General features: G+C 34.3%; 1 protein-coding gene across 4 annotated transcripts in view; it reads right to left on the reverse strand.

Moving 5' to 3' along the window:
• LOC114325539 (pantothenate kinase 3) overlaps positions 1-13,317 on the reverse strand; it is a 187,916-nt gene that overhangs the window by 79,326 nt on the left and 95,273 nt on the right. For all 4 annotated transcript variants that reach the window (XM_028273611.2, XM_028273612.2, XM_028273610.2 and 1 more), the window contains one exon: positions 3,513-3,697. In XM_028273611.2, coding sequence (XP_028129412.1) covers positions 3,513-3,697 — 185 coding nt within the window. The remainder of the gene's footprint in view (positions 1-3,512; positions 3,698-13,317) is intronic.

The following is a 13,317-nucleotide window of genomic DNA, read 5'->3' on the forward strand; positions in this document are numbered from 1 at the left end:
AAACAGTTATGTTATACACGTTTTTGAAGTTTCTAAAAAGTATAGAAGGGAGAGCTGATGACAAATCCTTGTAGTCCAGGTTGTATCGTCGCCCCCGTTAGATAAATTATTCCGATTAAATTTTTTCGCACAAATTTACTCAAAAATGGGTCCTTATAACAAATCCACAGGGTGCCAGGCGGTGCCCTGGTCGAATAATTGTTCAAACATTTTTTAAACAAATTCACAAAAACAATTTTTTTTCTAACAATAAAACACTGAAAACGTTTGTTTTCTATAGTTCCACAAAATTTATTACAACTATGTGACTACAGCTGTTTTGGCAGAGTGCCTTTCTCAAGTGATTTAGTTTACAATGGTTTGCCTATTTAAAGTCTTTAACTGAAGAGGTTGAGGAGTGGGGAGCTGTCTGTCTCGAGTTGATCATTCAGAATTATATCTGTATTTTTCAATTTATTAATTTCCATAGATTCTAATAAAGATAGCTTAAGGCCTTTATTTTGAATATGCAGATTTTGAAACTGTTCATTAAAAGAATGATTATGATCTAAAAGGTGAAGTGCTTATGTAGAAGTGTCTGTTTTTCTATTGTTGAAAGCCCTTTTGTGTTCTGCTATCCGTTTGTCAAAAGTTCTGCCAGTTTGACCGATGTAAGTTATCGGACAGTCACCACAAGTTAGTTTGTAAACACCACTCTGTAGTTGTTTTCTCTTTCGGCTCTTATTGTTCTTAATATACTTGCTTAAGTTGTTGTTAGTTCTGAAAGCTGGTGTTATTCCTTTCTTCTTTATGTATCTGGCTATTTTTGTTGTTATCTTGCCAGTATATGTGATAAATCAGAAGGTACTGGGTTCTTTTTGTGGTGGTGGATAGACTAATTTCAGGGCTTTCTTATGGAGTTTTTGGATTAAAATTTTGTTAATTGTTTGTTCGTTATAACTGCTATTTGTTTAATGATGTTCGGTTCTATCTCGAAGTTACTTTTCCCATGTCAAAAAGTAACTTCGAGATAGAACTGAACATCATTAAACAAATAGCAGTAAACAATGGCTATAACGAACAAACAATTAACAAAATTTTAAACCAAAAACTCCATAAGAAAGCCCTGAAATTAGTCTATCCACCACCACAGAAAGAACCCAGTACCTTCTGATTTATCACATATACTGGCAAGATAACAACAAAAATAGCCAGATACATAAAGAAGAAAGGAATAACACCAGCTTTCAGAACTAACAACAACTTAAGCAAATATATTAAGAACAATAAGAGCCGAAAGAGAAAACAACTACAGAGTGGTGTTTACAAACTAACTTGTGGTGACTGTCCGAAAACTTACATCGGTCAAACTGACAGAACTTTTGACAAACGGATAGCAGAACACAAAAGGGTTTTCAACAATAAAAAAACAGACACTTCTACATACGCACTTCACCTTCTAGATCAGCGGTGCTTAAAGAGTCGATCGCGATCGACCGGTCGATCGCCAAAGTTATTGAAGTCGATCGCGATTCACTGAAAAAATACAAATGGGAAAAGACGGGGACTGTGCTGACTCACCACACTTGCTGATTTCTTTGTCAAAAAATTGAAATTATTGATTGATTAAAGGAAGAGAAAGGAGTTAAACAACATTCCATTGTTGAAAAAAGTTGGTTATTATGAGATGGAGCTGCAAGCAGTTCGTAGAGACATTGAAAGAAGCTTCGCTAATTTTTAAAAACTGACAGATATTGTAACATTTATGTCTAATCCATTTTCTTGTGAAGACATGGAAAAAATTGCCACTGAAACATCCTTTACTTTCAATATAGAGATCATTTCCGTCCAAAATGCGGTACTGAAAATAAAAGTCCAGAGCGACCGATACGAAATTTTGGTCTTTCATATCCCCTGACAAATATCCGTCTTTGAGGCAAGTAGCTTTTCAGCTCACAGCATTCTTTGGACCAACGTACTTGTGTGAGAGTCTGCATTTTCCCAAATTGATGAAGGTGGGAAAATTAAAGTGTTGTAATCGGCTAACTGACGATTACAACATGCTTGCTTCTCCAACATCTCTCATCATGCTTGCTTTTGGCTTGGCAATTACGTACCATCATAATATGATTATAACTTGTGGATGATATGCAGTGCCATGCATCAACATTCAAATAAAATTAAGATGAAAAACATTGCTGTAATTACAACTCTATGTAGTTACAACTTTTTATCAAATAGAAATGTGCAATAAAGATTTTTATTTTCAAAATCGCTTTTTTTCCTAGCAGTCGATCGCTGGACGCTTGCAGTTTATGTGGTAGATCCCTCGCAGTAAAAGTCTGAGCACCACTGTTCTAGATCATAATCATTATTTTAATGAACAGTTTCAAATTATGCATATTCAAAATAAAGGCCTTAAGCTATCTTTATTAGAATCTATGGAAATTAATAAATTGAAAAATACAGATATAATTCTGAACGATCAACTCGAGACAAATAGCTCCCCACTCCTCAACCTCTTCAGTTAAAGACTTTAAATAGGCAAACCATTGTAAACTAAATCACTTGAGAAAGGCACTTTGCCGAAACAGCTGTAGTCACATAGTTGTAATAAATTTTGTGGAAGTATAGAAAACAAACGTTTTCAGTGTATTATTGTTAGATAAAATGAACTTCCATCAAGTAACGGTCGAATCCATCAACAATTTTTTTTATTTCAGACAAATTTTTCTTAGATTATTTGGGTCATTCGGAGTAAAAAAGGTTGTCCTGTGATTTTTCTCTAGAATTTATTGTTATCGAGTTATACGCGATTTAAAATTAGAAAAATGCGAATATGACCATTTTTATGGCTTAATAACTCAATTAAAAATTATTATTATGAGAGTCAGAAAGTGACTAAATCAAATTAAAGCCCCCTTTCAAGAACCTGAAGAAATTTTTGTCATAACTTTATTACTAAGCTGTTATTTTAATTATTAACAATGAGCGCTAAGAGCGTATTGAGGCAGCGGTCAATGTGAGTGCGAGTGAGATGCCCCATTGGACTGCCGGAATGGTGCATCTCTTTCGCACTCATCGAATTATTACATATTTCGCTCCCACTATGTGTTATCGTGCATCTCTACATAGCTAAGTGGTCAATTTTAAACCTAGTAAATTTTAACACAAATTGTAAAATAAAAGTGTTTGTAAAATTAACTGTGCTCACGATCTACCATCACTTCAACATCGAATTGTATCTGCTTCGACGAATATTAATGAATCAGTCTTTTATAATCAATCACTTAGTCTTAGTTAATTAAAAATGTAACCACTTAGAAGTTTTGTTTGTCATCATTGTTAAGGACAAGAGACAGTTCCAGCACGTATGTTTTTATACGAAACAATAATTGCACAATAGAAAACTTCACAGTTCAGCTAAATACCTTCTAGATTCTAGACTGTGATAAATACCTTCTAGTCTAAATTAGACATTAAAAACTAACGTTTTCAAACTTTTCACAAAATAATTAGAAATAGTAACCTACCTGTAAATGCATGTCTCGATGACCAGTCTTTCCATATGCAGAATTCTTTGTAAGGTACCTCCTAATGTTCATTAGAGTCTCTACTTGGGAAGCTGCCTCTTCCCTGGTTCCTGGAAGCTCCTTAGGTTCAAAATACACTAACTTGCATAGCGAGCCACCTATGTCCATACCAAACCATGGCATTGCTGCAAAAATAACAGGAGGATAAGTAATTTAATACTAAATAATTCGTAGTGTTGGATAATGTACAATAATTTTTATTTGAATATTCATAACTTGGTGATGTATTACTCAAGGTAATAATTAACAATTTTTTGTTTTAATAAAATTAAATATTTGCGTAATAGGACACGGAAACTTAGATAAGACATTATAAAATTTACTTTTTTAAAACAATTTTGGGAAGCTACAGATGAGATATACAAAATAAAATCATAGTCGGAGAGATAGAAGCGGATTTTGTGCGTGATAAGTAATATGGAAAAACTATACGGGGATATGTTGAATTAGTTGTGTACATGACTTTCCCCAACGGCCGGAAACCAGAGTGGGGGACAAGGGTAGTTATAAGGGGTCAAGTCGCGGTTTTTATTACTTTTTTGTGACGCTCATGATCGAGATGGCGCACCAAAATTTGGGAATAAGTAGGTCATGACGTAACTAAGTAAAATCTTTAGGGGCGGAGCGCTGCGTGGCCGACAAAGGGGTGGGGGTAGGGCTGAATATAAAAAATATAAGGGTTTTTTGCGACGTTCGTGATTCGAGATAGTGCACCAAAATTTGGGAATAAGTAGACCATGTCATAACTAAGTAAAATCCCCAGAGCCAGAAACCAGAGTGGGGGACAAGGGTAGTTATAAGGGGTCAAAGTCGCGGTTTTTATTATTTTTTTTGTGACGCTCATACTTAGGATAGCGCACCAAAATTTGGGAATAAGTAGATCATGACGTAACTAAGCAAAATGTCCGGGGGTGGAACGCTGCGTTGCCGACAAAGGGGTGGGGCAGGGGTGAATATAAAAAATATAAGGGGTTTTTTGTGACGTTCGTGATCGAGATAGTGAACCAAAATTTGGGAAGTAAGTAGATCATGATGTAACTAAGCAAAATTTCCAGTCGCGGAAACCAGAGTTGGGGATGAGGGTAGTTTTAAGGGGTCAAAGTCGCAGTTTGTATAATTTTTTTTGTGACGCAGTACAACATTTGTCCCCCACGCAGCGTTCCACCCCTGGAGATTTTACTTAGTAATGTCATGATATACTTATTCCCAAATTTTGGTGCACTATCTCAATCACGAACGGCAAAAAACCCCTTATATTTTTACACTCACCCCTGCCTACCACCCCTTTGTACCCCAAGCAGCGTTCCGCCCCTGGAGATTTTACTTAGTTACGTCATGACCTATCTACTCCAAAATTTTGGTGCACTATCTCCATCAGCGTCACAAAAAAAAATAATAAAAACAGCGACTTTTACCCCTTATAACTACCCTCCTCCTCCACTCTGGTTTCCGCCTCTGGGGATTTTTCTTAGTTATGTCATGGTCTACTTATTCCCAAATTTTGGTGCACTATCTCAATCATGAACGTCGCAAAAAACCCCTTATATTTTTTATATTCACCCCTGCCCCACCCCTTTGTCGGCCACGCAGCGTGCCACCCCCGGAGATTTTGCTTAGTTACGTCATGATCTACTTATTCCCAAATTTTGGTGCGCTATCTCGATCATGAGCGTCACAAAAAAAAATAATAAAAACGGCGACTTTGTCCTTTATAACTACCCTCGTCCCCCACTCTGGTTTCCGGCCGTTGGGGAAAGTCATGCACACAACTAATTCAACATATCCCCGTATAGTTTTTTTATATTACTTATCACTCATCAGATACATCAGATACTATAAAAATATATATCAGATATTTTTTATATGCAGGTACACTTCAGATGTAGGATGTACACTGAGAAAACTGAAAAGACCCGAAAGTCGAAAGAAATTTGAAGAATAAATAAAGAGGTAGCTGACTGAGTATGAAGGAAAAGAAGGGAGAAGATAAGAAGATCAGTGGAACCTAATAAGTAGAACCATATTAACTACAGTAAAATCGACTATAGGAACTAAAGAAAGGAAAGATCACCGTAATAAATAGATAATGGACGTAAGGCGGCAATTGAAGTTCGAAATAAGCAGTGGCCTGAAACAAGGATATGCGCTTGCACCTCTTCTTTTTAATATAATCCTGGAGAAAGTGGTAAGAACAGCATAAATTAGAAAAGAATTACTGATAGTAAATGGACCAAAATTACTACTGGCATATGCGGTTAACATTGACATTGTGGGAAACACTGTCATCAATGCGAAGGAAACTTTCAATCAATAAGGGATAATTCAGACAGCAAACAAATGTATGTATAGCCTCCACAATACTATTAAATGTAAGAGCCTAACACAAACATCAAAAATCAGAATATATAAAACAGTGATTAGACTGGTGCTGATGTATGGATGTGAGACGTGGACTCTGACCAAAGCAATTGAAGGAAAACTTGGATGTTTTGAAAGGAAAAATCGCCGAAGAATATTTGGACCTTATCACGAATCTAATAGCAACCCATACCGAATGAGAACAAATGCCGAGGCCAAGCATATGTATAGGGCGAGCGACATAGTCCAAGAAATTAAATCTCAGCGTCTAAGATGGGCTGGCCATGTCCCCAGACTCCCTAATAACCGCCTTTTCAAGTTAATCTGGAAAGAAGACACAGGAAGAAGGCCCTTAGGACACCCACGAATGCGATGGAGAGACAATATATGGTCAGATATATATAAGAACAAATGGAGCTATCCACTGACCCAACTGTAATATACGACTGTTGAGATATAAGCGAGTTGAAGTTGAAGAAGAAGAATCGAAAAGGAAATTAAAGTTGTCAATAAATAGAGTACATGTAAATGTTAATTTTAAATCACGATAGACACTCTACAACATATTATTAAAATAAAATATACGTTACGTAACTGTTACTTTACGTTAAACACTTTTTACTGGAAGTAAATTTGATTTTTGTAATTACGATTCCAAAAAATCTAGATAATTACTGTTTTTGGTTAAATAATTATATATCTTATTAAGTGGTTTTTATACACCATTAAAAAAGGTTCAATAAATAAACATTATCAAGCAATTTCAATGAGAGCAGAGATAAAAAAAATGATAATCATTTGTAAACATTGTATTTAAGACTCAAGGCAACGGTGCAGTTGTAACATAATTCGCCAAATAAAAACAGTACCGAAAGTGAACATTGAACTTATTTTTTAAATTACATAATTTATTTCAAAACGTGCACCATCGCGGCGCAAATAAGCTTTACATCGATTTTGCAGATTTTCTAACAAATTTATAAAGGGTGTAACATATTGTAACGAAAGAGTTAAATTCGACCGACTGCGAATAACAGTTGCAACTTGACCGACGAGACAAATCTTAAATTCTTCTAGAAGCGCGTGCCGATGGGAATGAATGATTCAGAAGCTTCGGTCAGGTCAGCCGAGAGTAGGAATAGAGATGGGCAGATACTCTATTCTGGAACTTTCTGGTATTCTTATATTTTCTTATAAATAGCGCACTGATATTAGTCTTTGGTTAGTTACAAGATAAATTCTGAGTTGTAAACGTCGGTATATAAATACGAACCGTCAGTTTTATTTAATTAAATAAAACGCTTAAGTTGGTGTACGGTGTGTGGTAATTGAATTTAAATGTGACTTTAATAGTTATTTATGAAATAGTTCGTGAAGTATGCTTTTTGAGCACGCACGCGATGTTTAGAGCACGAGCGTGTACTTCACGCACAGTTTCATACAATATTTTATCTACGATAAACAAATAAAAAGCTGCAGCTCTATCTCACTGGAATACATTTCTATTCTACAATTTTTAGAACTTTGACATTTAAAAATTCAAGCTTCTTTCAAACCATAAAACTGCCAAAACTTTTGTTGTAATTTATTCTCAATGTCATCACCATGACAACGCGAAAGTTAAGGATATTTGATTATAACGACAGAGATTATACAGTACAGGTCTATTCTTCATTCAGATATACTTTCCAGTTTACCTCACCTTTGCAGTGTATGTCAACTTAACAAGAAAAGTTAGGTTATGTAGAGATGTTGGTGGTGGACAGTGGACATATACAGCATCTTGTTTGATTTAATTTATTATTGTTACTTATAATTTTGTTAATTCTTTTTATTTTTGATTAAAGTTCTGTGTTAAAGGTTTTGACTGATTTTTTATGTTTTATAATGTTAATCAAAATTAATTGATAAACCAATGATATAAATTCAGATTAAAACAAGACATACGTAATTTTTTGCACGGCTAGCTTTGATCCCAATAATTGTGGATCGCTCGTTATGAAAGTGTGTCAAAAACAGTGCGAGAAAGTAAATCCAATTTAAAATACATTGTTACTTCACTCACACTTTAAACCCTTCACGCACTGCTATCTATAATGACAGTTTTCACAAACTAAAAACATAATATATAATAATATGAGAGAGAGTAGATAAAGGACTTTTTGAACTTTGAAAAGTATTGTTCGTCGGGAATAATTAGAGTGCGTTAATTGTTCGGTAAAAAAAAAGTAAAGGGAAAATTCCAAAAAATTTCATTTGTAAATATTCATGCACCTTCGGAAGAAAAAGAAATAGAGGTAAAGGAAGAGTTTTATAACCTACTGGACCAAGTATATGAAACCATCCCCAAATATGATCTCAAAATAGTCCTTGGAGATACCAATGCCAAAATAGGTAGAGAGGACATATTTAAGCCTACTATAGGAAAATACAGCTTGCATCCAACAACGAATCACAATGGACACATGCTCATCGACTTTGCAAGAGAAAAAAAACCTTTTAATAAAAAGTACCTACTTCCAGAGAAAGGAAATACACAAGGGCACTTGGAGATCGCCGGACGGTCAAACGGTAAACCAAATAGACCATGTTTTAATAGAGAAGGATGTAGAAAAAAGCATAATGCATATACGTACATATAGAGGGCCAGATATAGATTCAGACCACTTTTTAGTGGGAATAAAAATGAAACAAATAATACCTATAAATAGAAACAGAAACAGAGAAAAACGCATGATGAACAAGCTAGTCAGGTTACAAACAGAAGAAGAAAAAAAGGTATACCAGTTGACACTTAACAAGAAACTGGAACTTATTACAGAAAATGACAATGTAGAACAAACATGGGACTTAATTAAAAATACTTTAAAAGCCGTAGCAGATGATACTGACAAGCCAATCAAGAAACAACAAAAGGCATGGTTCGACGATGAATGCAAACTAGAAATAGAGAAACGGAACAAGCTACGATTAGAAAGTCTAAGACTGAAATCAAAAACAGCGGAAACACTTTACATAGAGCAAAGAAGAAAAACCAGCGCAATTTTACGAAATAAAAAGAGAAAATTTTACGAAGATAAGTTGAAAGACATTGAAGAGAATTACAAAAATAATCTTATTAGAAATTTATATCAAGGCATTAAAAATCAAAAAAGAGAATATAAACCACAGCCCATTTACCACAAAGATAATGAAGGAAAAATGATATTTGATGACCAAGAAATATTAAAACGATGGAAACAATATTTTGATGAATTGTTAAACGGGGAGTACACAAATAATCACAATGAAGAAGACACAGATCATGGAAATGAGGAACACATAAATCACGATAATGAAGGATACACAGACGCCATAATGAGTATGCAAAGAGACAGTACGGAAGATATAGCACCATCCCTAAATGAAGTTGAAATTATTATTAAGAATCTAAAAAACTATAAATGTCCTGGAAGTGATTCTATAACAGCGGAAATGTTAAAATATGGAGGAGCGCAGCTGACAGACAAAATACACAAATTACTAAAAAACATATGGGAAAAGGAAGAACTACCAATGGAGTGGAAGCAAGCAGTGATATGTCCTCTTTATAAAAAGGGGGACAAAGCAGAATGTCAAAATTATAGGGGCGTGGCACTATTAAATGTAATATATAAGATATTAGCAGTCCACATCAAAAACAAGCTAGCAAGAAGTCTTAACAATAGCATAGGTGAATACCAGTGTGGCTTTAGAAAAGGAAGAAGTACTATAGACAACATCTTTACTTTAAGAGAAATACAAGCTGAGAGCTATGAATATAATAAACCAACAATGGCACTCTTCTTAGATTTTAAGCAAGCTTTTGATAGAATAAAAAGAAAAGAAATATATAAAGCGTTAAAAAATCTAGAAGTTTCACCAAAAATAATAAGAATGATAAAGCTTACACTTACGAAAACAGAAAATAAAGTAAAAGTTAATAACAAACTAACAGAAAATTTCGAAGTGAAAGAAGGAGTACGACAAGGGGATCCGTTGTCATCACTGCTATTTAATGTAGTATTGGAAATGATAATAAAAGAGGCTAATATTAACAGATCAGGACATATATATCACAAAAAACATCAATGTTTGGCATTCGCGGATGATGTAGTAATTCTATCCAGAAGCAAGGAACAACTAAAAGAGGTAGTAGAACGACTAGAAAAGGCAGCTCGAGAAAAAGGACTTTATATAAATGAAACAAAAACTAAGTATATGGAATGGACCGACAAAAAATTTGAACAAGGGCAATATTTAATGATAACAACGAATGAAGGAACAATGTATAAATTTGAAAAGGTAGACAGATTTGAATATTTAGGGACCTTATTTTCTAGTAAACCAAATATCCGGATGAAATACACAAAAGACTAATGTCAGGGAATCGTTGCATATATGCACTCAATAAAATACTCAGAAGCAAAAATATATCCAAAGCAGCTAAATTAAGAACGTATAAAACTGTGATACGACCAATAGTTACGTATGCCTCAGAAACTTGGACTATGACAAAAACCGAGCAATCAATGTTACAAGTATGGGAAAGAAAAATACTTAGAAGGATATTTGGGGGAAAAATAATCAACAATCAGTGGACACGAAGAACAAACAAGGAGTTAGAAGAATTGTATAAGGAGCCTAATATAATTGCAGTTGTAAGATCACAAAGACTTAGATGGTTAGGACATGTCCAAAGAATGGCCCAAGTTAGAATGCCTAAAATCATGTTAAGCGCTACAATAGGTGGTAAAAAGAGAAAAGGAAGACCTAGGACCAGATGGAGCCATGAAGTTAATGATGACCTGAAGTATCTCAATGCAACCAATTGGAAAGAAAAAGCGAAGAACAAGCAAGAATGGAGGAAGATTGTAAACCAAGCCATGAGCCTGCTTGGCTCGAAGTGCTAATGTATATATATAATTGTTCGGTATTCGGAAAGACTTTGTAACGACAATTTAAAAAGACTTTAACAGAACATTTGAGAAGTACGTGTGTGCCTGACTAAGATGCTCTTACCAGAACTTTCAGTAAAACAGTTGCGTGAACAACTAAAAGAAAGGGATGAATATGTCAGCGGGTCCAAGAAAATCCTTCGAACATGACTGAGGGATGTTCTGAAGAAGAATGGAGATTACCCTGAGTCAGTCCACTTTCAGTCAGCAGAAGAAGGATTATTAACGAAAATTGAAGATACTTCTAGAAAGAATTGCAACCTTGACAATTTAATTGAGCCAAAAGTTCAGGCCTATTATCTAACAGTTGTGGCTGAGTACAACAAGGTATTGAGAAGGACAAAAAGAGCGTCGTAGGAAAGAAGGAAGATTGAACAGTTTGCATAGATATTAAGGTTCCACACAGTTCTCTTTAACTACTATTAATTAAACATACCTCAAAGGAGTCAGGTGAATATAGGGTCAGGTGAATATAGGGTCAGGCGGTCAGGTCATATACGCGGAATAGTGAAGAGACTATGAAAGATTTTTTTTAAGATTGCAATTTCCTGATTTTGAAACTAAATTGATACCACTGGATACATACTGGACTGAATTTCTAAACTTGTTATAAAATTGGCTTGTGGCAAAAGAAGAGGTAGATCTGGTAAACATGCGACAAACTCCTTTGAGACTAATACATTACTCGTTTCGGACTGGATTTATCTAAAACAAAAAGGAAATGATCTTCTGCATAACAAATTATGTATCTTGCAGGCTAGCTTAGGTCTAATATACATATGAAGATCATGGATGCTCATAAGAGCAGCTATATATACACTAAGCGTCAAAATTAACGCACCACCTTAAAAATGGGACATTTTTGATGTCTTGTAGTTCCTAAACCTGTTGTCCGATTTTAGTGATTTTTTTAATATGTCATAGCTTCATTCTTCAATAATATTAATGTAATGATATTATTGCTAAACAGATAAGTATCATTGTATACCGGGTGTAACAATGATATTGTGTATTTTCCTCAAAGTTTGTAACACTCTGTGGAATATTCTAGCGTATAAAAAATATTGAAATTAAAACTAAACTGTAGCCTTAGGCTTCCTTAACATTTTGGTTTTTGATTCATTCGCTTACGTTGGATAATAAAAAAGTTAGGTACTTTAACAACTAACAACGTTCTTTATCCATAGAGTGTGTTTCTAAATAAGTGCGACAAACTTTAAGGGGTAATTCTGCATGAAAAAATAATGACCGTTTGCTTTATAAACATATAAAGCTTCGTTTCCAAGATACGGGATGTTGATTTTTTTTCTTACAAACTGACGATTTATTTATTGCTCTAAAACCGGTTGAGATTTGCAAAAGAAATTTAGTAGGTTTCAAGAAGTAGTTATTGCACATTTTTTGCCATACAATTAAGAATTTTATATTCACTATTGGCGTGCATACGGGTCATATTACCCGGTCATATTACCCGTATGCACGCCAATGGTGAATATAAAATTCTTAATTGTAAGTCAAAAAATGCGCAATAACTACCTCTTAAAACCTACAAAATTTCATTTGCATATCTCAATCGGCTTTAGAGCAATAAATAAATCGTCAGTTTGTAAGAAAAAATTCAACATCCCGTATCTCGGAAACAAAGCATTTGCTGACATATGTTTATAAAGCAAACGATCATTATTTTTTCATGCAGAATTACCCCTTAAAGTTTGTCGCTCCTATTTAGAAACACCCTGTATTGATGAAGAACGTTGCTAATAGTTGTTCAAGTACCTAACTTTTTTACTATTCAATATAAGCGAATGAATCTAAAAGCAAAATGTTAAGAAAGCCTAAGGCTATAGTTGAGTTTTAATTTCAATATTTAATATACGCTAGAATATCCCACAGGGTGTTCTGAACTTTGAGGAAAAAACATAGTATCATTGTTACACCCGGTATACAATGACACTTATCTGTTTAGCAACAATATTATTACACCTATATTTTTGAAAAATAACGCTATAACATATTGAAAAAATCACTAAAATCGCACAACACGTTAAGGAAATACGAGACATCAAAAATGTCCCATTTTTAAGGTGGTGCGTTAATTTTGATGCTTAGTGTATATATCTTTTTTTTATTACCGACAATATTTTTGTTGGATTACTTTGAATTAAATTTACGGACGATTATTTACAGTATTTAAATACAGTAGAACGTCGATAATCCGGACGTCAAAAATCAGGACCGTCAATAATCCGGATTTGTATCTAGCAAAAATATCTGATTTTTTTAAAATAAATTAAGAACTTCGCTGCGAAAAACGAACCTCTACCGCAGTTCAAAAATATTTTACACATTTTTTTTTAAAGCCCAAATAGTGTCTGATGTTTTTACTGTACACATGGTGCTATTATAAATTA

Source organism: Diabrotica virgifera, chromosome 1 (assembly GCF_917563875.1).
Source record: "Diabrotica virgifera virgifera chromosome 1, PGI_DIABVI_V3a".
Taxonomy (NCBI): Eukaryota; Metazoa; Arthropoda; class Insecta; order Coleoptera; family Chrysomelidae; genus Diabrotica; species Diabrotica virgifera.